The sequence below is a fragment of the Pseudophryne corroboree genome, chromosome 7, assembly GCF_028390025.1.
Source record: "Pseudophryne corroboree isolate aPseCor3 chromosome 7, aPseCor3.hap2, whole genome shotgun sequence".
In the NCBI taxonomy this organism is placed as follows: domain Eukaryota; kingdom Metazoa; phylum Chordata; class Amphibia; order Anura; family Myobatrachidae; genus Pseudophryne; species Pseudophryne corroboree.
The window spans coordinates 140,905,292-140,933,205 of record NC_086450.1 but is presented as its reverse complement, the minus strand read 5'-3'; the positions used below and the strand labels follow the sequence as shown (position 1 = coordinate 140,933,205).

The 27,914-nt window shown below is 46.3% G+C and overlaps 1 protein-coding gene across 1 annotated transcript in view; it reads left to right on the top strand.

The window, feature by feature from the left end:
* Positions 1 to 27,914, top strand: part of GPD2 (glycerol-3-phosphate dehydrogenase 2) — a 368,081-nt gene that overhangs the window by 53,804 nt on the left and 286,363 nt on the right. Inside the window, exon 2 of the mRNA XM_063933701.1 lies at positions 13,847 to 13,951. Coding sequence (XP_063789771.1) covers positions 13,853 to 13,951 — 99 coding nt within the window. The 5' untranslated portion in view covers positions 13,847 to 13,852. The remainder of the gene's footprint in view (positions 1 to 13,846; positions 13,952 to 27,914) is intronic.

The following is a 27,914-nucleotide window of genomic DNA, read 5'->3' as shown; positions in this document are numbered from 1 at the left end:
TTGACAGGACTGCAGGCATGAATGTCTGAACAGAATAGTAAATATGCCTGTATTCAGTCATATCATTTGCACCAGGTAAAGACTTGTGCAAGTTCACACTGACGATCACTAATATAAAATTAAGCGTATGGATAGGGGAGGACAGCTTTGCATACATGCAAATATAGGTATTTATTTCCGTGCATGCAGTATGGCAAAATCTACGACCTTGCGCATTAGATCTCTTGGGCGATAATCGCAGTGATATGTGATGGTTTGCGGATTTTTTGCTCTAAGGTGCATTCCTCTTTAGTCTGCACAATAGAAGTGCGACCGTGTATGCTAGGGGACTGGGATGGGGGTGCAGATGTGGCCAGAGTATAGTAAGGGAAAAAGTTACATAGTCCCTTGGAGGGGTCTGACTAACTGGTTCTATAACGCTTTTGTAAATTTCATTATAGCGATTGGCTATTTCATGGCCCTGATTAAAAGGCACTCTTCCGGAAGCCTAAGGTGCTATGTGACATCCCACCATTGCTCCGAATTTGCCCTTTGCACTAAGCACTTTTATTTTCCTTTGTCCTGTTCTTTTGGCTGGGGCAAGGACAATTTTTTCATTCCTGGCCACACCTATCCATGTTTTTTTCTTGTGATTTGTGTTTGTCGCTTTGTCATCTTTTGTTTTGTATGGGTTTGGGGTTTATAGGCTGCTCTTTTCCCATGTTATCGGAGGCTCACTGCATATTGGAGAAGCTAAAGTCTCCTCAAGGCAAGCTTTGAGCATCTTTGGGGAGAATGGGGCAAACCCGAGCCTTGCTACAGAGATGAGCCTAAAGACCCTTTCCCATCTAACAGGGTTTGCGGTTCACATACCGCAGTCATCGGTAACTCATACCAATCCTCCTAAGAGGTCTGCTGTTTTATTATTAAATGCAAATTGTGCTTGTATCAGTGAGTGCCATGGTCTGTAAATGTGGCTGTTGGGACAGTAGTGTCCAGATTTGTGTGGGTCCCAAAGATTCTTGGCTTCTGGATTATTACTGTATTATTGCTCTTTCCTTTTAGATAGAACAACAATTAATCAGCACTGTGAAGAGAACATGTTTAATTGGGTTGGGTTTGTGTGACCGGCGGTCGGAATAGTCCCTGTTGGTCGGCATGCCGACTGGCGGGTTATTCAGCGTTTGGGATCCCGCGTCGGTATTGTGACCGGCGGTCACATAACCACATCCCGTTTAATTCACATAAGTCTCTACCCTTGTGGAGCAATCCATAAAAGTAAAAGCACAAACTATGCTCAGTTTAGTTAAAGGCAGACCAGGCCCAATATATGGGTGGTCTTCAGGTTGCCGGCGGTCGGGCTCCCGACGACCACCATACCGGCGCCGGCATACCGACAACTTATCTCCCTCTTGGGGGTCCACGACCCCCCTGGAGGGAGAATAGATAGCGTGGCGCGCCACCGTGCCTGCAGCGTGGTGAGTGCAGCGAGCCCGCAAGGGGCTCATTTGCGTTCACCCAGCTGTCGGCGGTCGGGATTCCAGCGCCGGTATGCTGGTCGCCGGGAGCCCGACCGCCGGCAACACATACTACACCCCCAGTATATCACGACTACAGAACTACTCCAGGGGACGCAGAGCAAACTCACATGCCATTTGGAGAACAGATAAACTTCACACAGCTAATAACCTAATCCTATTTAAATCAAAATCTAGTTTTCTGAGGCAGCAATGCTAACCACTATGCCACCATATGGATAGTTTGTTCAATGGGAGGACAGAGCTTCATTGAGTAATCTTTTAAAAGAGCTTTGCAGACATGTATGACAGTGTCTACTGCAGAGTCGTTTATATTCACAGCTTTTCTATCGTACTCCATGGTGACGAAAATTATATATAAATTGAGTGTATAAATACTAGGGTAAAAGCACAGAAGGGTGTTAGGAAGAAATAGCAATGTGTTAAGTAAAAGTTGCAGGAGGGCAGGTCCAAATCAGTTAACTTAAATTTAGATTTGGGGGAATTTGGTGCATTCCGTGACCAATGATTGACTCACAAATGTCCAGTCAGTGCTACACGTAAGTCCTGCACTTTCTGTCCCTCTGGACCTACATGAGACTCACTGGGATAAAAACCTCAGTAGGGAAAGAATCTCCGATTCATTATATTCTGATTCTCTGTGGTTTTGCATATGCCCAAACATTGTATCACAAAACGTGGATCAGCATGAGTCAGAGAGACCTCTGTACAGTATTGTTTTCTGTGCCCAGTATGGATTTTCTGAGAGCTAAGGACATTACGTGTGATGGGGTCTAACGCAGACTGTTAGTCAGTATATGAGACACACAATGCTCATTATCTCAGTGACTGTATTTTGGAGGTAGAACAGGGGAGCTCCCTGCTCAGAGTACACAGAGCAGTCTCATCGCCACAGACCACAAATACAATGCGTGTATGCAGCTAGCTGCCTTTTGGCCTCATGATATCCTGGAGGAAGCAGAAATTGCTAGGTGAGTAGGCGTCAGTTGGCACTGGCGTTACATGGCTACGAGCAAAGACAACACGTGGGTTTACCATTATTTTCTCCTTTATATTGTGCTCTGCTGGTCTCTGACAGAAACCAGCTGTCGTGTTTTTTACTTTCTGGCCAAAGTCTTGGAATATCGCATAAACGAAACGCCCCAGATTTCAGTAACACAAAAGTAATACATGTGATCAGGCAGCCCTGGTGTAGCCTCATTGCATCTGAGATTGAGCCATTAATAAACAGAAAATATGTATTCAGTGACGGAGGTCCCATCGCCCCTCAGTCTGTAGTCCTTGCTTCATTTTATATTTGTCATGGAGTTTCTGCTGCCATGGTGACTCTCTACATGTTTTACAAATACTGCCAAGAAGAGCTACTGGTCTTATTCTACCTGTAGCCTTAAAGGGAGATTAGATTAGCTACGAGGTTCCATTTCAACCTTATACACAAACACATGGCAGGTTATCTGGACAGGCAAATCTCACTTGTTGGGCTAAAGCCAGGCATACATCAGATGATATTATGGACAATACGGGTGATTCAGACCTGATCGCTAGGCTGCTATAAATAGAATTTTCGTACCAGCCTGTCGCTGACAGGCGATGTCCTGTTATTGTTTGGCGACACGCGTGCGCATTGCAATGCATACGCATGCGCAGTTAATTGCTGATCACCTGTTGTGCGAAAACACACAGCAGTGATCAGGTCTGAGTCAGACCCAATGTGCCCAATTCCAACACATCGTTCATGATATCGTCTAGTGTATATGCACTATGTAGCTGACAATGCGCACTCCCACGTGTCAAGTGACTTCCTCTGTCAGACCTGCACGCAGCCTGTGAGAATTAGGAAGTGTGAGTCTTTGTGCGAGTTCTTATTTTTTTTAAAGCAGCAATCATTTACACTGCAAAACCAACCTGGTTTTCCCTTTTAAATGATTGCTGCTTTAAAAAAAAACAAAAAAAAAAAAAACAGGCAAACTCGCACAAAGTCCCTTACCTCTGGCAACCTGGAGGCTATTACATCTGGCCCTTTATTATTTATTAGCAGTTTCTTATATAGCGCAGCATATTATGTCTCAAACCTTTATGTAATAAATTATCAAAGGTTTTCCCTCCCGTAATTTTCCATATGTACAACACATATAGCACTAAGTGTGGGCAGAACCTCATACTTAATTGAATCTATCTCTCTATTGCGATAAATGAATGGAAATACATAAATAGGAGCGGCTGTGTATGAAATCAAGGCAGTCGGCATCCCGGCGGCTGGAATCCCAACGCTGAGGATGCAGATGCCTACCCTACCCCCACACCCCCTGCAGGCTAACCCTAACCCAGACCCTCATACTCGTCTCAGGGATCCATCGGCATTCAAAAGGGCCCTACACATTTAAAAATCCGCCGCTGAGCTGCCCGACGGCGGATACGGGCGACCCGGTGGTGCGGGAGGGGGGGGGGGGGAGGGGGCAGTGATTTGGGGAGTGCAGTTTCTTTACTTCCCCCCCCCCCCCGTCACCCGGCTCCATAGAAGTGCAGGCAAATATGGTCGAGATCGTCCATATTGGCCTGCATGCACAACCGACGGGGCACCAGCGATGAACGAGCGCGGGGCCGCGCATCGTTCATCGCTGGTGCCTCCACACACAGCAGTGATCAGGTGCCTCCACACTCAAAGATATGAACGGTATCTCGTTCATTAATGAACGAGATCGTTCATATCTTTGACTGATATCGCCCAGTGTGTAGGGCCTTTTGTCCGCATTAAAATAGGAGCAATATACGGTATACATATAAAATATAATAAGACAAGGAACTGTGTCTGGCCCCTATAGTTCACTGTGATCTTCCTATAGCTCAGTTTCATAAATCTCTATGTGGTAATAAAAGCATAAATAGGGAAATATATCATCTTATCAACAAGTTATGTTTCCCCTCTTCCTTGCTTTATTCACGGCTATGACGTTATTATTTTGAAAAATCAACCTGTCCTTTGCTCCATCCAAACCCTTGTACAGTAGCAAGTGGAACATGAGGTTGAGACATGAAGGTGTTCCTTGTTCCATTTGGTAAGCTAGACCACATACATTAATAGAACAGTGTTTGCTTAGTGTTTGTACTTAGGCCCAACATGTCATCTGGCACCAGAAAGTGTCTAATAAAATTGCTTTGCTAAATAAAGCTATTCGTTCTAGGAGCAGAACCTTGAAATGCGTAAATGAACCTGTTGCTCTTGGCAGTTACACGCCTTTTCTTAAAGGAGCAGTGGAACGTGTATCCATCTGAATAAACTGTAAGGAATCTGTAAAAATATAATAAAAAAGTGTGTATGTATGGATGTGTGTATGTATTTATGCATGTGTGTGTGTGTGTATGTATGCATATATGTATGTGTGTATGTGTGTGTGTGTGTGTGTGTGTGTGTGTGTATATATATATATATATATATATATATATATGTATATATATATATATATATGTATATATATTTCTCTAACGTCCTAGTGGATGCTGGGAACTCCGTAAGAACCATGGGGAATAGCGGGCTCCGAAGGAGGCTGGGCACTCTAGAAAGATCTTAGACTACCTGGTGTGCACTGGCTCCTCCCACTATGACCCTCCTCCAAGCCTCAGTTAGATTTCGTGCCCGGCCGAGGTTGGATGCACACTAGGGGCTCTCCTGAGCTCTTAGAAAGTTATAGTCTTAGAATTTGTTATTTTCAGTGAGACCTGCTGGCAACAGGCTCACTGCAGCGAGGGACTAAGGGGAGAAGAAGCGAACTCGCCTGCTTGCAGCCGGATTGGGCTTCTTAGGCTACTGGACACCATTAGCTCCAGAGGGATCGACCGCAGGCCCAGCCTTGATGTTCGGTCCCGGAGCCGCGCCGCCGTCCCCCTTACAGAGCCAGAAGCAAGAAGATGGTCCGGAAAATCGGCGGCATGAAGACTCTGTCTTCACCAAGGTAGCGCACAGCACTGCAGCTGTGCGCCATTGCTCCTCTCACACACTTCACACTCCGGTCACTGAGGGTGCAGGGCGCTGGGGGGGGGCGCCCTGAGGCAGCAATAAAAACACCTTGGCTGGCTAAAATACCTCAATATATGGCCCCAGGGGCTATATATGAGGTAAATACCCCTGCCAGAATTCCATAAAAAACGGGAGAATAGGCCGCGAAAAAGGGGCGGAGCCTATCTCCTCAGCACACTGGCGCCATTTTTCCCTCACAGCTCGGCTGGAAGGAAGCTCCCTGGCTCTTCCCTGCAATTCTACAGTACAGTAAGAGGGAAAAGAGAGGGGGGGCATTAAAATTGGCACTGTATACAGTATATTATATAAAAAGCAGCTATTAGGGACATAACTCAGTTAGTCCCTGTATATATATAGCGCTCTGGTGTGTGCTGGCATACTCTTACTCTGTCCCCCCAAAGGGCTTTTGTGGGTCCTGTCCTCGTTTAGAGCATTCCCTGTGTGTCTGCGGTGTGTCGGTACGGCTGTGTCGACATGTTGAATGAGGAGGCTTATATGGTGACAGAACAGAGGCCGATATATGTGATGTTGCCCCCTGTGGGGCCGACACCAGAGTGGATGGATAGGTGAAAGGTATTAACCGACAGTGTCAACTCCTTACATAAAAGGGTGGATGACGTAACAGCTGTGGGACAGCCGGCTTCGCAGCCCGCGCCTGCCCAGGCGTCTCAAAGGCCATCAGGGGCTCAAAAACGCCCGCTCTCTCAGATGGCAGACACAGATGTCGACACGGAGTCTGACTCCAGTGTCGACAAGGTGGAGACATATACACAATCCACTAGGAACATCCGTGACGTGATCCCGGCAATAAAAAATGTGTTATACATTTCTGACTTTAACCCAAGCACCTCTAAAAATGGGTTTTAGGTTTGGGGAGAAAAAACAGGCAGTGTTTTGTTCCCCCATCAGATGAATAAATGAAGTGTGTGAAAGCGTTGGTTCCCCCGTTAAGAAACTGGTAATTTATAAAAAGTTACTGATGGCGTACCCTTTCCCGCCAGGTGGATAAGTTACGCTGGGAGATATCCCCTAGGGTGGATAAGGCGCTCACACGTTTGTCAAAAAAGGTGGCACTGCCGTCTTAGGATACGGCCACTTTAATAGGTACCTGTTGATAAAAAACAGGAGGCTATCCTGAAGTCTGTATTTACACACTCAGGTACTAGACTGAGACCTGCAGATAGTGTTGCTGCAGCGTGGTCGGTGACCCTGTCAAACAGGGATACTAGTTGGCAAACATAAAAACATATTAAAGACGTCGTCTTATATATGGGGGATGCACAGAGGGATATTTTGCCGGCTGGCATCCAAAATAAATGTAATGTCCATTCTGTCAGGAGGGTATTAGAGACCTGTCACTGGACAGGTGATGCTGACTTAAAAAGCGCATAGAGAGCCTTATAAGGGTGAGGAATTATTTGGGGATGGTCTCTGGGACCTCGTATCCACAGCAACTGCTGGGAAGAAATAATTTTACCTCAGGTTTCCTCACAGACAAAGGTACAGTCCTTTCGGCTTCAGAAACAAATGGCGCTTCCTTTCTGTACAGAGACAAGGGTAGAGGGAAAAAAGCTGCACCAGTCAGCCTGTTCCCAGAATCAAGATTCTTCCCCCGCCTCCTGTGAGGCCACACCATGACGCGGGTGCTCCACAGGTGTAGCCAGGTACGGTGGGGGGCCGTCTCAAAAATTTCAGCAATTAGTGGGCTCGCTCACAGGTGGATCCCTGTTTCTTTCAAGTAGTATTTCAGGGGTACAAGCTGGAATTCGAGATGTCTCCCCCCAGCCGTTTCCTAAAATATGCCTTGCTGACAACTCCCTCAGGCAGGGAGGCTGTGCTAGAGGCAATTAATAAGCGGTATTCCCAGCAGGTAATACTCAAGGTGCCCCTACTTCAACAAGGACGGGGTTACTATTCCACACGGGTTGGGGTACCGAAACCGCATGGTTCGGTGTGACCCATTTTATATTTAAAATCCTTGAACACAAAAATTCAAGTTCAAGATGGAATCGCTCAGGGCGGTTATTCCAAGCCTGGACGAGGGGGATTACATGGTATCCTGGGACATCAAGGATGCTTACCTGCATGTCCCCATTTACCATCCTCGCCAGGAGTACCTCAGATTTGTGGTACAGGATTACCATTACCAAGTCCAGACACTGCCGTTTGGACTGTACATGGCACCGAGGGTGTTTTATCAAGGTAATGGCCGAAATGTTGATACTCCTTCAAAAAAAGGGAGTTGTAATTATCCCGTACTTGGACAATCTCGTTATAAGGGCGAGGTCCAAGGAGCAGTTGGTAGTCGGGGTAGCACTATTTTGGAAAGTGCTACAACAGCATGGTTGGATTCTAAACAGTCCAAAGTCACAGCTGGTTCCTATGACACGTCTACTGTTCCTGGGGATGGTTCTGGACATAAACCAGAAATAGTGTTTCTCCCGGAGGAGAAAGCCAAGGAGTTGTCATCTCTAGTCAGAGACCTCCTGAAGCCAAAATAGGTAGCGGTGCATCATTGCACGCGAGTCCTGGGAAAAATGGTAGCTTCCTACGAAGCAATCCCATTAGGCAGGTTCCATACAAGAACTTTTCAGAGGGACCTGTTGGACAAGTGGTCCGGATCGCATCTTCCGATGCATAGGCTGATAACCCTGTCTCCAAGGACCAGGGTATCTCTACTGTGGTGGCTGCAGAGTGCCCATCTTCAAGAGGGCCGCAGGTTCGGCATACAGGACTAGGTCCTAGTGACCATGGATTCCAGCCTTTGAGGCTGGGAGGCAGTCACACAGGGAAGAAATTTCCAGGGACTTTGGTCAAGTCAGGTTATTTCCCTACACATAAATATTCTGGACCTGAGGGCCATTTACAATGCCCTGAGGCCGGCAAGGCCTCTGCTTCAAAACCAGCCGGTACTGATCCAATCAGACAACATCACGGCAGTCGCCCATGTAAACCAACAGGGCGGCACAAGAAGCAGGATGGCGATGGCAGAAGCCACAAGGATTCTCCGATAGGCGGAAAATCATGTGTTAGCACTGTCAGCAGTGTTCATTCCCGGAGTGGACAACTGGGAAGCAGATCTTCTCAACAGACACGACCTCCACCCGGGAGAATGGGGACTTCCTCCAGAAGTCTTCCAATAGGATTGTACACCATTGGGAAAGGCCACAGGTGGACATGATGGCGTCCCGCCTCAACAAAAAGCTATAAAAGATATTGCACCGGGTCAAGGGACCCTCAGGCGATAGCTATGGATGCTCTGGTAACACCGTGGGTGTACCAGTCGGTTTATGTGTTCTCCCCTCTGCCTCTCATACCAAAGGTACTGAGAATAATAAGAAGGCGAGGAGTAAGAACGATACTCGTGGATGGCCAAGAAGAGCTTGGTACCCAGAACTTCAAGAATTTATATCAGAGGACCCATGGCCTCTGCCACTCAGACAGGACCTGCGGCAGCAGGGGCCCTGTCTGTTCCAAGACTTACCGCGGCTGCGTTTGTCGGCATGGCGGTTGAACGCCGGATCCTGAAGGAAAAGGGCATTCCGGAGGAAGTCATTCCTACGCTTACTAAAGCCAGGAAAGAGGTTACAGCAACTCATTATCACCGCATATGGCGAAAATATGTTGCATGGTGTGAGGCCGAAAGGGCCCCAACAGAGGAATTTCAACTAGGTCGATTTCTGCATTTCCTGCAAGCAGGAGTGACTATGGGCCTTAAATTGGGTTCCATTAAGGTACAGATCTCGGCTCTTTCGATTTTCTTTCAAAAAGAACTAGCTTCAGTACCTGAAGTTCAGACATTTATAAAAGGAGTGCTGCAGAGTCAGCCCCCGTTTGTGCCTCCTGTGGCACCTTGGGATCTCAACGTGGTGTTGAGTTTCTTAAAATCACATTGGTTTGAACCACTAAAAACCGTGGATCTGAAATATCTCACGTGGAAGGTGGTTATGTTATTGGCCTTGGCTTTTGCCAGGCGAGTATCAAAGTTGGCGGCTTTGTCTTGTAAAAGCCCTTATTTGATTTTCCATATGGATAGGGCAGAATTGAGGACTCATCCCCAGTTTCTCCCAAAGGTGGTGTCAGCGTTTCACCTGAACCAGCCTATTGTGGTGCCTAGGCTACTAGGGACTTGGAGGACTCCAAGTTGCTAGATGTTGTCAGGGCACTGAAAATATATGTTTCCAGAACGGCTAGAGTCAGAAAATCTGACTCGCTGTTTATCCTGTATGCACCTAACAAGCTGGGTGCTCCTGCTTCTAAGCAGACTATTGCTCGTTGGATTTGTAGTACAATTCAGCTTGCACATACTGTGGCAGGCCTGCCACAGCCAAAATCTGTCAATGCCCATTCCACAAGGAAGGTGGGCTCATCTTGGGCGGCTGCCCGAGGGGTCTCGGCTTTACAACTTTGCCGAGCAGCTACTTGGTCAGGGGCAAACACGTTTGCAATATTCTACAAATTTGATACCCTGGCTGAGGAGGACCTGGAGTTCTCTCATTCAGTGCTGCAGAGTCATCCGCACTCTCCCGCCCGTTTGGGAGCTTTGGTATAATCCCCATGGTCCTTACGGAGTTCCCAGCATCCACTAGGACGTTAGAGAAAATAAGAATTTACTCACCGGTAATTCTATTTCTCGTAGTCCGTAGTGGATGCTGGGCGCCCATCCCAAGTGCGGTTTATCTGCAATACTTGTACATAGTTATTGTTAACTAAATCGGGTTATTGTTGAGCCATCTGTTGAGAGGCTCTATTGTTTCATACTGTTAACTGTGTTTCATATCACGAGTTGTACGGTGTGATTGGTGTGGCTGGTATGAGTCTTACCCGGGATTCAAAATCCTTCCTTATTGTGTACGCTCGTCCGGGCACAGTACCTAACTGAGGCTTGGAGGAGGGTCATAGTGGGAGGAGCCAGTGCACACCAGGTAGTCTAAGATCTTTCTAGAGTGCCCAGCCTCCTTCGGAGCCCGCTATTCCCCATGGTCCTTACGGAGTTCCCAGCATCCACTACGGACTACGAGAAATAGAATTACCGGTGAGTAAATTCTTATTATATATATATATATATATACGCACTCAATGTAGTAAGTATACTACTAGTCAACCCCTTTGCTCGAAATTGAGCAAAAGCATCTTTATTGTGTATCAAAAGTGCGCGCCCACCACTCTATGGGGAAAATAATCATGTTTTTTTTTAATGTGTTGTTCCTCAACATCCTGACCACTTTTCAAAATTCTGCAACCTTATTGCACATCTACATCTACATCACACACCCTATTGGATGACACTTGGACTATCAAAATCCGTGTTGTCATTTCGGAGTAGTTGTTGCTCTCACAAAAAAATGCTTAGCTGATTAAATATATAGATTCATAGTATGGGGAAAAGGATTCCCTGAAAAAAAAAAAAAGATAGTTCCAAAATATGGCACCTTACAATGCATGAAACAGTACCAACAAATGCATAAGAGAAACCTAAAATTAAGTTTCACATTTTTATCTTTCCTCTTTGTAAGTGCTGAAAAAGAAACTGAACTAACCTGCTAGAGGAATTGCTTTCACAGCTGAAATGTTTGATTATGTTGCTGATGAGGAAGTTATGCAAATTTTCTGCTTTAATGCAGTGCTCACCTTTTTTGATTTTTGACATTAAAATTTGAGGTCCGTTCAGTTAATTTTTCAGTAGGGTTCTTTAATTATGACCACGTGTTTGTGTGTATATGTAATTGTATGTTTTTGTGTATCTGTATATATGTGTGTGTATCGACCTGGTTATTCATTAGAAAGGCAAATCAAATAGCACAACATGTGAACCATATGGCCGCGCAAGCCAGTCGATGCAGATCCAACAAATCTCCGGATGGAGATCCTGACCTCATCACTTTCCCACAATGGCGGTGACACGCCTCTGTTTTTGGAAACAGGGCGTTGCCTCCCTGCCCCCAAACAGCAGCAGACATTGCCACAGACCCATACTGCATATGTGCAGTACGGGTTCGGTGCCTGCGCAAATTAACGAACATTGGCACTTTGGGGCATCCACCACACCTCCAACCACATCTTAATTAAGCCTATAGAGAACAGGTTTCTACTCCTCTTCTTTCAGTTGGTATAGTATTGACATAATGAACCTCTGGTGGAACTCTGGTAGCTTGTAGCACCAGAGAAGAGCGTAGCGCCGATCATGAATCAAACCAAGCTGCTTCAATCGCCTTGGTCCAAACCCTCTGGTTGGGAAAATTCTTCCGTAATATTTGTTAATGGAACCGTACGAGTGGCAAAATTACTTAAAAGTCATCTGTAATATCCAAATATCCAATTAGTCCTAAGAAAGTCCATAGATGACTGTATAAGTGGCTTAAGACAGTTCAGCCCTGCTTCCACTGTGTCATACTGTGGTTTTATCTGCCATTGTCCCACTATATACCCCAAGTATCTGGTTTCCTGCATACCCATTACATGTTTTTCTAGATTATTGGTTAAGCCATTAGCACGTAAGGTAGTGTTTCTTTGCTTTATTCCAGGACGTAGAAAAGGCATGCAGGTATACATGTGACAATAGCTTATAATTTCAGCACTTTTCAGGAGGTATGGAACATTGTTTTAATGAGCTGTAATGGTGGGTACGCACTATGCGATATGCTCCATGAGCGCTATCACATAGTATTTCCCCTCCCCTCCTGGGCTGCCGACCGTGTATACACACTATGCTATATCACATAGTGACGTCAGGCCGCGGTCGGCCTGAGTATGCAACATTTGATGATTTAGTCAGATTGTGCTGCCTGTACAGACGATAGCGAGGATCGTTAATGACCACCGGGAGCGCGCATCGGCCATTGCTGGTAGCATACACACTGGGCGATTTTGTAAACAATATCGCTCAGTGGGATAAAAAGGAGAGAGATTGTTTACAAAATTGCCTAGAGTGTGTCCACCATAAGGGTAGCAACAAATTGGTCCACGTCTGTAGATTCAGTCAGGGCCAAGGCCTCTTAATTCCCCTTATTCTTGTGTCTCCCCTTAGAAACCTGGGTTGGGAGAAGGGCACAAAGGGCCAGATTCTTGTTTGTAAGTAAAGCAAAAAAGCAAGCAACTGGGCAAAACCATGTTGCATTGCAGGTGGGGTAGATGTAACATGCAGAGAGATTTAGATTTGGGTGGGTTATATTTTTTTTTCTGTGCATGGTAAATACTGGCTGCTTTCGCATGTAGCTCACAAATGTTAGACTGCTTTATTTTTACACTGCAATTTAGATTTCAGTTTGAACACCCCCCCCCCCCCCAAATCTAACTCTCTCTCTGCACATGTTACATCTGTCCCACCTGCAGGTGCATGGTTTTGTCCAGTTGCTTGCTTTTTTGCTTTACATACAAACAAGAATCGGCCCATAGGTAGAAAGAGGAATGTTTCTTTCAAACCATTGAAAAACTACTTATACATATTTTTAGTTTACCTACGTAAGTAATGGCCCAGTGATCAACAGTGACCCTTTTATCACTGAGATGCTGAGTCCAGCTTCTCATTAGGGTTACATTGCAGCATGCAGCCGGCAAGGTGAGTTATACTGAGTGCTGTTCAATTTGTTTTGTATAATGCCGGACACTGGGGGTCATTCCGAGTTGATCGCTAGCTGTCGTTGTTCGCTGCGTAGCGATCAGTGAAAAAAAGGGCTAATTTGCGCATGCAGCGCAATGCGCACGCGCGTCGTACGGGTACAAAGTCCTTTGTGGTTTTGCACTGGTTCTAGCGACGATTCCAAACACACAGCAGATTGCAAGGAGATTGACAGGAGGAGGGCGTTTATGGGTGTCAACTGACCGTTTTCTGGGAGTGTTTGGAAAAATGCAGGCGTGGCCGGGCGTTTGCTAGGCGGGTATTTGACGTCATTACCGTGTCACTCATCGCAGCAATCATCGCACAGGATAAGTAACTACAGGGCTGGTCTTGTTTTGCACAAAATGTGTTTGCAGGCGCTCTGCTGCACAGGCGTTTGCACTCCTGCGAAGCGAAAATACACTCCCCCGTGGGCGGCAACTATGCGTTTGCACGGCTGCAAAAAACTGCTAGCGAGCGATCAACTCGGAATGACCCCCACTGTATAGAATCACACAAATTCAATTTTTTAATAATAAAGCTTTTTCCTACTGACACGCTCGGTGCAGTTTGTTGATGGATGGAGTTGGGAGATGTATCTGTGTCTTCATTTCGTTTTGTTCTGACTTTACATAGGATATTATCGCTGTGCATTACAAGTCTGCAGTAATTCTAATTTAAGTAACATATTGTATTGTTTCTGTTGTTTTTCATCAGGAAGAAATGGCTTTCCGAAATGTAATTAAAGGGACCCTTATCCTCGGAAGTGGTGCTGTGGCAACGGTATTTGGCCTCTCTCATTTGACTGACACTAAGAAAAAGGTAATGGCTAAAATTGGAGATATTCTTTGCTAAGATAGAGCTATGAACCCATAACTGGCTAATGTTTAAAAAACAAACAAAAAAACCCCTCAGAAATTGTTGTTTCTCCCACGTCCTAGAGGATGCTGGGGACTCCGTAAGGACCATGGGGTATAGACGGGATCCGCAGGAGACCTGGGCACACTATAAAACTTTGAATGGGTGTGAACTGGCTCCTCCCTCTATGCCCCTCCTCCAGACTCCAGTTAGATTCTGTGCCCAGAAGAGACTGGACACACACTAGGGGAGCTCTCCTGAGTTTCTCTGAAAAGACTTTGTTAGTTTTTTTATTTTCAGAAAGATCTGCTGGCTACAGGCTCCCTGCTTCGTGGGAGTGAGGGGAGAGAAGTCAGACCTACTTCTTCTGAGTTAAGGGCTCTGCTTCTTAGGCTACTGGACACCATTAGCTCCAGAGGGTTCGATCACTTGGTGCGCCTAGCTGCTTGTTCCCGGGGGCCGCCCCCTCACAGAAGCCAGAAGAAATAAGCCGGGTGAGTATTAGAAGAACAGAAGACTTCAATGATGGCAGAAGACTTCAGAGTCTCGGAGGTACCGCGCAGCGGTCGCGCTGCGCGCCATTGCTCCCACACACAAGCGGCACTACAAGGGTGCAGGGCGCAGGGGCGGGCGCCCTGGGCAGCAATATACCTCTTCAATAAGCCTGGCAAAAGATGTATACAGTGCATAGGCACTGTATACGGACCCCCGCCAGTATAAAAATTAAAAATTATAGCGGGGCTGAAGCGCGCCGAGAAGGGGGCGTGGATTAGCCCTCACAACTCGATACAGCGCCATTTTCTCCTCACAGAGACCCTGTCCCCGCCAAAGCACTGTTAGACAGCTAGCAGTGAAAAACGAGGGGGGGCACAGTGATTTAGTGCAGTTATAGATGAAAAATGTAGCACTATATACTATAATGAGCGTGTAGTAAATGAGTTGTAAATACATTTCTGTGTTTTCCCTGTCAGGTATACCCATTATAGCTTTCTAGTACACATGTGTCGACATGTGTGAGTGCTCTGCCACAAAACAGCTATGGGAATCCCTCTGTCGGCATTGCCGACTCCTGATGGTACTTGATTCAGTAAATGAAGTGTCAGCAGGTCGGTAGTTGTATGCTTTTTCAAAAGTAAAGACTGTATGGGTGACACAGTAGTATGTGAGTGACCCTGTCGGCACCAACTGTTATTACAGGGTGTAAAGTAACATGTATTTTTGGGGGAGTGATATTAAAATTATGTGTATATACTTCCCTCAGACCCCTCGGGGTCGCAATAATGTTATTTTGCCTGGTTACTACTCCCTGTTGTCGACGAATACTATGTTTTATGTCGACCATAAGGTTTCCTGGTTAGATCCACAACTTGGGCATTCTGTACATGGTCATACACATTCAGAACACATTAATGACCCTGCGGTTCCGGACTGAATACTTATATGTAAATATATATATATATATATATATATATATATATATATATATATATATATATATATATATATATATATATATATATATATATTGAAATATGTATATTCATATTACATTTTCTAATGAATGCTGAAGTAACATTATTCCTTCTCATGTGCTGGTCGCTCTGTTGATAAAGCTCTAGGTCAGCCGTGACGAGATGGGCTCAAATCCTCACGAGGAGTCCGAGTATTTATTATTTTCCCGCCGCGGATAGAATAAAGTGAATGTCAACCCCTGGTCTGCCCGGGGTCCTGTCACAAAGGATCGTATACAGGAAGCTAAGTCATATTTTAATTATATGCTTTGATGATATTTGCATTACATACGCACCGGGGAGTGCAAAAATGGTCGGTTACCTTGGCATCCGATAGACTTATGCTAGAGAGATTCGGGATATTTCTTAAGTTGGGTCTTCTATAGAACATTGCAGCAGGCTGCCGTGCGATTTCAAGAGGTATGGGACTCTTGGGTGCGCGGGCCATTTCCATGGCCCTCTCGACTGGGAGGGCGTTGTGGATTCACCAAGGGAATGCTGAGGCTGACTCCGAGAGATACTGGAGTATCTTCCCTATGAAGGTGTAACCGGTGTTTGGGGATGCCTTGGTTAAGTTAATCTCGGCAGATACCACTGGTAAGTCTACCTTCTTGAGATGGGTTCCCTCACAACGGTGGATGACGCATTCTTTTGTGGGATGCTGTCATTTTAACCGGTTGGATACCGTTCTTTTTTCCCTTTCTTTGCAGATAGTGGAAGGTGAAAAGGTAAGAGGTCTGCAGCCTTTACAGGTTTGCAGAAGCAGATATAGTCTTCTGTTTCTACCACATCCACCGCATGTCGCTGGATCTATCTTGCTGGAGCCCACACCGGTGGTAACTCGTCTAATACTCTTCAATCAGTCCTGGAATGGACTTGGACCAGTGAGTTAAAAATAAAATCCAAAGGGGGACATCCTGGATGATTCCCCTCACTGATTTTTCAAATAGATCTTACCGATTCTCCTCTGGAAGGGGAGGTAGTATGCGACGCCATACCAGAATTGCGTCAGGATCAGGACATTGTCCTGCTGTCCCTGTCATAAAAAAAAAAAAAAAAAAAAGATCTCTACTTAAGAAGTTGAACTACAGGTTGGAATCTCTCCGGCAGGGATCTCCAACACGTAAAAGAAGAAAGTGGGTTTAAATGCAGTTCATCCGCGCTAAGCTTACCTGGGTTTGCTATCCAGGATTGTCATTGCCATTTCACCGGAGTGATGGCAGTATGATGGTTTTCCTTCAATAGTAAGAGCCATTATTATTCTGTACTGGGACGCTCTCCTGACTATGGCGAGGTCAAGAAACAAATCGTTGATTCTCTCTGACAGTTCTTCAACAGAGAATCGCTGTTGATCCCAACGACGCAGATGTCGGAGGTGGGAATAAGATTAGGTATTGAACTGTTGAAAGTTTGTTTTTTCCTGTGGTAAGAGATCTGAGGATCCGGAGTCGGATCAGATTTGCAGTGACAACCCATCAAGATGTTCCGTTGATGAAAAAGATGGTTGTGGCTTAAGAGGCCTTTTCGGTGAGCAGGTCAAATGCCAGAGTGGTTTTCACGGGACCAGTTGGACATGTGGCCCGGGTCTCACCTGCACATGCACCGGAAAATAATCCTAACGACCAGGATATCGCTCCTGTGGTGTCTGCACAGTTCTCACCTCCTAGAGGGACGAAGGTTCGGGATCCAGGATTAGATCGAGGCTGGGGTGCAGTCTTTCTGGGGGGAGAATTTCCAGGGGAAAAGGTCAAGCTGGGAAGCTTGTCTGCAATAAGCATTCTTGATTTAAGAGCTATTTTCAACTAACATCTTCTTCGTGATCAGCCCGTCTTAATTCTGCCGGTCGACTTAACAGCAGTGGCGTAAGTAAGCCGCTAGGGCGGAACAAGGAGCAAAGCGGCAATGGCAGAAGCCGCAAAAGTTTTCCGCTGGGCGGAAGGACAGGTAAACGCTATATTAGCAGTCTTCGTTCTGGATGTAGACCACGGAGAAATAGATTTTCACTGCAGACGCGATCTCCATCCGGGAGAAATACAGTCGTCATCGAGAAGTTTTCACAGAAGTGACAAGTCTTTGAGGAGTGCCTCAATTGGACTTGTTGGCGTCTCGCCTCAACGAGAGATCTCAGGGATATTGTTCCAGGTCAAGGGACACTCAAGCTATAGCAGTGGACGCCCTCGTGACACCTTGGGTGTTTTCAGTCTGTCTGTGTCCCCCCTCCACTTTCACTCTTTCTGAACGTGATAAACGTAAGAAGAACAAAGGTTCGGGCGATCCTCATTGTTCTGGTCTAGCCAAGGAGGGCTTGGTATCCAGATCTTCAAGATTTACTCATAGAAGATCCCTGGCCTCTTCCTCTACGAGAGGACCTGTTACAGCAACATCCGGGCGTGTATCAAGACTTACCGTGGCTGCGTTTGACGGCGTGGCGGTTGAACGCCATATCCTAGCCCGAAAGGGTATTCCCAGTGTTGTCATTCCCACACTTCTTCAGGCTAGAAAAGAAGTAATGGCAAAGCATTACCACCGTATTTGGAGAAAATATGTGTCTTGGTGTGAATCCAGGAAGGCTCCTACGGAAGAATTTCAGCAGGGTCGTTTTTCTCCATTCTTTGCAAGCAGGTGTGGATGCAGGCCTAAAGTTAGGCTCCATTTCAGTGCAGTTTTGGCCTTATAGATTTCCTTTCAAAAAGAATTGGCCACCTTTCCGGAAGTTCAGACTTTTGTGAAAGGAGTGCTGCACATCCAACCTCCATTTGTGCCCCTATTGGCACCGTGGGACCTTGACGTGGTGTTGCAGTTTCTTATGTCACACTGGTTGGAACCTTTATGAAAGGTTGTGTTAAAATTTCTCTCTTGAAAAGTGGTCATGCTATTGGCCTTGGCGTCCGCAAGGCGGGTGTCGGAAGTAGCGGCTTTGTCTCACAAGAGCCCCTGTTTGATCTTCCATGTGGATAGAGCGGAATTGAGAACTCGGAAAATAGTTCTGCCAAAAGTGGTTTCTGTGTTTCACAGGAACCTGCCTATTTTGATGCCTGTGGTTACTTAAGCATTGGCTGCTTCAAAGTCTCTCGATGTAGTCAGGGCTTTGAATATTATGTCGCCAATTCGGCTCAGATTGGGGAAACAGAGGCTCTGTTTGTCCGGTATGCTCCCAGCATAATTGGGGCGCCTGCTTCTATGCAGTCTAGTACACGCTGGATCTGTGATACGATTCGGCATGCGCGTTCTACGGCTGGATTGCCGTTACCGAAGTCGGTGGAGACCCATTCTACTAAGAAGATGGGCTCCTCTTGGGCGGATGCCCGAGGAGTCTCGGCGGTTCAACTTTGCAGAGCGGATACTTGGTCGGGTTCAAACACTTTTGCTAAGTTCTGCAAGTTTGATACCCTGGCTGATGGGGATCTCATGTTTGCTCAATCGGTGCTGCAGAGTCGTCCGCACTCTCCCGCCCGGTCTGGAGCTTTGGTATAGACCCCATGGTCCTTATGGAGTCCCCAGCACCCTCTAGGACGTGGGAGAAAAAAGGATTTTAATACCTGCCGGTAAATCCTTTTCTTTTAGTCCGTAGAGGATGCTGGGCGCCCGTCCCAGTGCGTACTGTGTCTGCAGTTATTGGTTATGGTTACACTCTTGTTGTGTTCCTTTTCAGTCAGGCTGTTGCTGACGTTGTTCATGCCATGGCATGCGGTATCTTATTGGTTGTGTTGACACACAGGTTGTGTAACATATTCTGTCAGCATATTGCTGTATATTTTTTATGCCGTTGGCTGGTGTTCTATTGAATGCCACGTTCTGCGGCATGTTCGAGGTGTGAGCTGGTATGACACTCACTGTGTTTACACAATAAATTCTTTCCTCGAAATGTCCGTCTCCCTGGGCACAGTTCTCTAACTGGAGTCTTGAGGAGGGGCATAGAGGGAGGAGCCAGTTCACACCCATTCAAAGTCTTATAGTGTGCCCATGTCTCCTGCGGATCCCGTCTATACCCCATTGTCCTTACGGAGTCCCCAGCATCCTCTACGGACTAAGAGAAAAGAATTTACCGGTAGGTATTAAAATCCTATTTTTTTTGTGATTGGATTAGGATAAGAACATCTTTTTATAAAACTTATCCAGCATAATTTTTTTATAAAATATACATTTTTCAAACATCGGTGACAGATATATTCGGACCACGATCATTGGAACATTGCGACTTGCAGAGGGGTTGGGTTAAAGGAAGATCTTGGTCAATACATTTGTTTACCCCAGAGGTTCTCAAACTCGGTCCTCGGGGGCACACACAGTGCATGTTTTGCAGGTAACCCAGCAGGTGCACAGGTGTATTAATGACTCACTGACACATTTTAAAAGGTCCACAGGTGGAGCTAATTATTTCACTTGCGATTCTGTGAGGAGACCTGCAAAACATGCACTGTGTGTGCCCCAGAGGACCGAGTTTGAGAACCTCTGGTTTACCCACTAATGCTACCATGCCCCAACAAGTGGAAATTTGTTAGATACATATATGATACATATGTATATGTATATATAATATACCTATATTACTACTGCAAGACTTTTCATTCCATTTGTAACCACATTCTAAAAGCAAAAACCATTACTTACAGGTTTGTTCTTTTAAGTAAAATATTTTCTGGTGTCTGCTAGACCCCCCCGACTTTTCGGTTGTCATTCTTTTCTTCTTCTTTTCCTCTCAGCTTATGTGTACAGGTTGAGTATCCCATATCCAAATATTCCGAAATACGGACTTTTTTGAGTGAGTGAGATAGTGAAACCTTTGTTTTTTGATGGCTCAATGTACACAAATTTTGTTTAATACACAAAGTTATTAAAAATATTGTATTAAATGACCTTTAGGCTGTTTGTATAAGGTGTATATGAAACATAAATGAATTGTGTGAATGTAGACACCCTTTGTTTAATGCACAAAGTTATAAAAAATATCGGCTAAAATGACCTTCAGGCGGTGTGTACAAGGTGTATATGAAACATAAATGCATTCTGTGCTTAGATTTAGGTCCCATCACCATGATATCTCATTATGGTATGCAATTATTCCAAAATACGGAAAAATCCGATATCCAAAATACCTCTGGTCCCAAGCATTTTGGATAAGGGATACTCAACCTGTATAAACTTTTAATCCTATGGTCAGTACCAGTTATGTGTGTACAGATAGGGTTTTTTTTTTTTTTTTTAACTACCAAAATCCTTTTTTATTTCAAACGGTCTCATTTGCATAAATAACTAAAACGTAACCGTTTCATTTGACATTGAATATCCACAGTGCTAGTTAGACAGCTTCCACTTATATATGTGTCACTTTATTTAGCTCATTTGATAGCTGCCATCAAAAAAGTTTAAATAAAAGGGGTTCATAAGTACTTAAATAAATGAGTATAATTACACGATTATAAGTGGGAGCTTACATTAAGTACATGTACATATAATATATGCATACACATCTGGGAAGCTTTCCCATTCTAAAGTCTGTTGCTTAATTAAAGTAAAAATCTGTTGCAAGGGCTTTAATAGTAGATGGAGTTAATTTGCTTAGCATGCTAATATAATTACCTGCTATTGATTGGTCACCCTCTTTGATATACCATTGTATTCTACTTTATTGTTAATTGTATTGATCTAAATAATTGTAAGGAAGAGAAATACACTTATTTTATCACAGGAAGTGCCACTTGGATTATAATATCAAGAATAGGGCTATAATGAAGTAGTTTGTTTTAATCAAATGACAGAAGTTCTGCAGGGAAAGTCATACTGGGATTTACTCAGACTAATGCTGCGATAAGTGGTTTTACTATTGCAAGATGATTAAGTTCTTTTAATTAGGTGTTATAATTGGCTAATCTGGCATGTTGGTTCATCAGTGAAAAGACTTTTGTTGAGTTTCACAAGGTGCTTAAATCTGGATAAGAAAAATGAAGCACTTCAATTATTTCTTATTCCTGAATGTATTCTAAGCAATTATATCTTCATATGTGGCTGAAATCAGCTTCTTGTGCATATCTTCAAAGAACATCTCAAGCATACTCTATTTTGTTCTCGCATATTGGAACCGATTTAAAATCCCTGTTTCTAAGTGAGTAACACTATATCATGATTTTCTTTCAAGAAGAAAAGTATTTGCACTCTTATGGCAATTATATAAGAACTGAGGCTGTGCTTGCTTGCAGACATATACCAGTTCCTTAGGCCTCGCATAGCTGGCGTTTCTTGCCATTAGAAAATACGTACAACTGTTTTTGCTAACAACATGTTTACTGGCCTATTAAGTCACCGTAAGCTTCCCTAATGCAGTCTCAAGTGATAAATGCCAGCAAATGGAATAAGAAGCATTAACCCCCTCCACCATCCCCCTCCAATGTACCCTAACTGTAGTAGAAACATGTGTGGTCAATAACAATAGAGGGTTCTCTTTATAAGCCTGGCAAGATGTATTGTATTAGTGCTAGGACTATAGTAAAAGGCATGGGCCTCTTATATTCTCCCTCCGCTCAGGATATTGATCATGAGTTAAGGTATAGTGTCTGCCACCCTTCTGCCTACTCTATGCCATACACTGTTGACATCATAGCCCACCTTGTCAGTAAGTCACGTGTGTACGATACTGTAACACATCACAATTAAGATGGGTACACACTAGGCGATGTGGTCGGTTAGCGACATCACCTAGTCTATCCCCTCCTGGGCCGGGCCGCCCGAAGGCGGGCATACACACTGTGCGATATCACTTGCGATATCGCACAGTGACATCATGCCGCAGCTGGCCGGAGCATGCAGCTTTGGTCGATGAGTCCAAATTGAGCTGCATGCATGGCCGAGACCGAGGGTCGTTAATGACCCTCAGGGCTGCGCATCGCTCGTCGTCAGCTGCATACACACTGGGCGATATAGTAAACTATATCGCCCAGTTTAAAGTATATCGCTCAGGAGGGGGAAAATGAGAGATAAGGGGTGTATCTCTCATTTGAGAGATAAGGGGTGTATCTAAATGCTAGCCATACATCAGACCAACTTTTCTCATGCTGGCCATACATCAGGAAGATATCGTTCCAACCAGCCAACTAGTTGGCTGGTTGGAACGATAATCTGGCAGTGTGTGGGAGCAAACGATTATCAGCCGTTTGCTCCCACACGCTGAAAAACGGCCAGAAACGGTCTGTCCAACTAGTTGGGAAAATCAAACCTGTTTGATTTTCCCAACTAATCGTTCAGGTGTAGGGGAAACTTTCCCCCCAACTGAACGATAAGCAGGCGGACACTGACCAGCAGTGTCCGCCTACTTCTTCCCGATCACTGCCTACTGGGCAGCACAAGCCGGGAGGTTCAGGGGCAGCTGCGGCAGGTCATCACTGCTGCCGGGCTGCCCCTGTCACAGCGGGTCCCCGTGGAGCGGCGGCGGAGCGGGAGGAGGTGCAGGGGCAGCTGCGGCAGTTCATCACTGCTGCCGGGCTGCCCCTGTCACAGCGGGTCCCCGTGGAGCGGCGGCGGAGCGGGAGGAGGACCAGGGGCAGCCTGCGGCAGTTCATCACTGCTGCCAGGCTGCCCCGGTCCCAGCGGACCCTGTGGAGCGGCGGCGGCGGCTGAGCGGGAGGAGGTGCAGGGGCAGCTACGGTAGCACATCACTGCTGCCGGGCTGCCGCTGTCACAGGACACCCAGCAGTGGCACCCCTCCCGCGATACCCCACGATCGCGGCACCCCCCCGCACCCCACCCATGATTGCTGCACCCACGCACGCCACCCCCGATCACTGGCACCCCACCTGCGGTAGCGGCACCCCCCGCACCCCACCCGCGATCGCGGCACCCCCCGCACCCCACCCACGATCGTGGCACCCCCCGCACCCCACCCGCGATCGCGGCACCCCCCCCGCAGCTTACCCGCAATCGCGGCACCCCCCGCACCCCACCCACGATCGCGGCATCCCCCGCACCCCACCCGCGATCGCGGCACCCCCCGCACCCCACCCGCGATCGCGGCACCCCCCACACATCACCCACGATCGCGGCACCCCCCGCATATCACCCGCGATCGCGGCACCCCCGCATATCACCCGCGATCTCGGCACCCCCCGCATATCACCCGCGATCTCGGCACCCCCCGCATATCATCCACGATCGCGGCACCCCCCGAATATCACCAGCGATCGCGGGACCTCTGCTCCCCTCCTGCAGTCACTGCCCCCCAAGATCGCGGCACCCCTTCCCCCTCACCACCACCAGGGCCAGCTCCAGCCCGCACCGGCTCCCGCACCGGCAATTCACCCCCCCCCCCGCCTCCCTCCGCCCGCACCGGCTCCCGCACCGCTAATTCCCCCCCCGCGGCCCCCCTCCGCAAGCCTTCTGTCACTTCAGACGCGCACGGAGACAATCAGGTGAGTGCCACAGAGTGGCGCTTCCTGATTGGCTGAAGAGACACTTCTGTGACAGCTGTGACCGGGGTGTCTCTGCATTCGTGGAAAGGGTTCCCATGTGTAAACATGGGACCCCTTTCAGTCCGTTTGGTCCGGGTGTTCGGTTTGTTGTTTTGCCAAGTACGTGGATTATAATCTGGACCCTGGATCAGGTGAGTATAATTATCTTTTATTTTCAGGTACCCGTGGATTCTACTTGGAGAAGAGGACCGACTGCTTCGTGTCAACATAGGTAAGTATGTGTGTGTCGACATGTGTTAAATAAAGTTTTACTGTCACGGTGTGTGTCTCCTGTTTTTATTTGGGTATTTTTTTTCCATTAGAACTACAGGTACCAGCGGGCCCGTTTTTCTCCCGCATGCTGGTACTTGTGGTTCTCCAAGTACCAGCTTGCGGGGGAGGCTTGCTGGGACTTGTAGTACTACTGAAAAAAACAATGGCCCTCATTCCGAGTTGTTCGCTCGCAAGGCGAATGTAGCAGAGTTACACACGCTAAGCCGCCGCCTACTGGGAGTGAATCTTAGCTTCTTAAAATTGCGACCGACGTACGCGCAATATTGCGATTACAAACGAGTTAGCAGTTTCAGAGTAGCTCCAGACTTACTCTGCCTGTGCGATCATTTCAGTGCTTGTCGTTCCTGGTTGACGTCACAAACACACCCAGCGTTCGCCCAGGCACTCCCACCGTTTCCCCGGCCACTCCTGCGTTTTTTCCGGAAACGGTAGCGTTTTCAGCCACACGCCCCTGAAACGCCGTGTTTCCGCCCAGTAACACCCATTTCCTGTCAATCACATTACGATCGCCGGAGCGAAGAAAAAGCCGTGAGTAAAAATACTTTCTTCATAGTAAAGTTACTTGGCGCAGTCGCAGTGCGAACATTGCGCATGCGTACTAAGCGGATTTTCACTGCGATGCGATGAAAAATACCGAGCGAACAACTCGGAATGAGGGCCAATATTCTTTTAATTTTCTCAAGGCTATCAGCCCCCCATCCGCAGCTTTTGGATGGGGGGGACAGCCTCGGGCTTCACCCCTGGCCCTTGGGTGGCTGGGGAGGGGGACCCCTTGATTGAAGGGGTCCCCACTCCCCCAGGGTACCCCGGCCAGGGGTGACTAGTTGGATATTTAATGCCACGGCCGCAGGGCACTGTATAAAAGTGACCCCCGGCTGTGGCATTATCTGTCCAGCTAGTGGAGCCCGATGCTGGTGTAAAAAATACGGGGGACCCCTACTCTTTTTGTCCCCCGTATTTTTTGCACCAGGCGCAGAGCCCGGTGCTGGTTTTAAAAATACGGGGGATCCCCTGTCCGTTTTTCCCCCGGATTTTTAGAACCAAGACCGGCTCAAGAGCCCGAGGCTGGTTATGCTTTGGAGGGGGCACCCCACGCAATTTTTTTTCAGGTTTTTCCCATTCCATTTAAAAATAATAATAATAATAATAATAATAATAATAATAATCTTTTAAAAAATATATAAATAATACTTGTGCCTCCAAAAAAGACTAACCAAGTACCTAATCCCTTCTAATATAAATAGATATGCTATTACCCACCCAAAAAAACACCAAAAAAAAACATGTTTTTAATTTTTTTTTATTAGATTCCGCCAGCAAAGTGTGGCGGATTGAAAATGACCGAAACCGAAACGTTAAGCTGTCAGAACAGGGTCACGTATGTTCTTGATTTTTGAAAAGTCCTAGAGTGCCGCCTATCATTTGTGATATGTTTGCTTTTTGAAGCTCAGGAGGGCACCAGGCAAGCTGTACATTTTACTACATTGGGAGTGCCGAATATCTACATCTGATATATATATATATATATATATATATATATATATATATATATATATATATATATATATATATATCCTTGGCAGCCCAACCATGCTGGTATCCATAGTTCAGTATAAAAACAAGTAAATCTAATAAATGTATGGAAAGAAAAGCCCAGTTTTACTGAAAAAAAGACAATTCTGCATGTTTTGAAATGAAAAAAACAAAACAAAACTGAAGAACTGTAGGAAGGCACTGTCCGCCTACTTCGGTGACATCACAAGTTGGACAGAAGTTGGAAGGTTGGTTGGTCTGATGAAAAGTTGGTTAGATGTGTGGAGCACTGGTAAAAAGTTGGTGAGATGTATGGGGCACTGTTTTAGTTGAACAGACAAGTTGGATGGTTGGAAGTTTGGAGTGTTGGAGAAAAGTTGGTCTGATGTATGGCTAGCTTAACACTCCAAACTTCCAACCATCCAACTTGTCTGTTCAACTAAAACAGTGCTCCACACATCTAACCAACTTTTTACCAGTGCTCCACACATCTAACCAACTTTTCATCAGACCAACCAACCTGCCAACTTCTGTCCAACTTGTGATGTTCCCTCCCAGAAAACGCTTGGGAACGCCTGCATTTTTCCGGACACTCCCAGAAAACTGACAGTTACCACCCCCAAATGCTGGCTTCCTGTCAAACTGCATACGCCTAGCGATCAAAAAAAATTCTGATTTCTATTCGGCTATGCCTATTGTTGTTTGGTGACACGCGCGCGCTTTGCGGTACATACGCCGTCTATCAATAATCGTCCACTGTGCGAAAACGCACAGCAGCAATCAGGTCTGAATCAGGTCCAATGTCCACATAATGTCCCCAGTATAGTGCCAGATACACATATTTATTTATTAGTTACCAGTTATTTATATAGCGCACACATCCCAAATCACTGGGAAAATTTGTGCAGTGCGATTTTCTCTGAGATCTGCACATGCGCTCTAGACTCCGGGACAGGCCAGTTAGACAGCAGGGAGCCCAGACGGAGCCTGCACACAGGCCTCCTCCTCTCTAGATGCGCCCATGTAGATCTGTATATGTTTAGATTATTCATAAAAGAACACTGTAATAAATACTGTTTCAGCTTGTGTAGAAAAAGTGTATCAAATGATGTATCCAAATGGGATAAAGCCAGGTGGCAAAGTATTGCTACTGTTTCAGGCGTAAACCTGATACATGAAATATTTATATTATGTCAGTCTCTGTCATTTAAATGTAATCTAGAAATTGATTTTAATTGTAGATCTCACTTTTTTTTCTTTTTTCTCACAATATCAAATTATAATTCTATAATTCGCACTGGTTGCCGCAGAGTGATTGACAGGAAGTGGGCGTTTCTGGGTGTCAACTGACCGTTTTCAGGGAGTGTCAGGAAAAACGCAGGCGTGCCAGGAAAAACGCAGGCGTGCCAGGAAAAACGCAGGCGTGGCTGGGTGAACGCAGGGCGTGTTTGTGGCATCAAATCCGGATCTGAACAGTGTGAAGTGATCGCAAGCGCTGAGTAGGTTTTGAGCTACTCTAAAACTGCACAAAAAACCTTTGCCGCCGTTCTGCGATCCTTTCGTTTGCACTTCTGCTAAACTAAGATACACTCCCAGTGGGAGGCGGCATAGCATTTGCACGGCTGCTAAAAACTGCTAGCGAGCTATCAACTCAGAATGACCACCCTAGGTTCCTTGAAAAGCTATGTATTTTTCGCAGATGAAACGGGCATTTATCACGGATTATGCTTCGCGTGCCTTAAATAATCCCTGATAAATACTGGCATTGGTATAAGCGTCAGCAAATTGGATAGCCCCCGGTGAATCCATTACCCGCGGTAAATTACTGCGGATAATTGGATATCCCCCTTTTTCGGTCAGTAGAGGAGGAGAGCCCCTTCCAGAGCAGGGTTTGTAGCTGGGACTCCCTGATGATAGTGAAGGGAAGAATGGAATGTCACCTGTCATAAACTCACATCAAATCTGCACCCCTCTCCTCTGCAATCTTGCTACCATAGCATGTGCCAGTGTGTTCATCCTGCTGCTGTCAGGAGGACACCAGGCATGGAGCGCGGTGAGGAGGTCCTTTTCCTTGGCGGCCTGGAGCAGGATGGACCGTGGTGAGGAGGAGCTCCATGTGACTGGAGCTTGCAGTGGGTCCCTTGTAGCCGG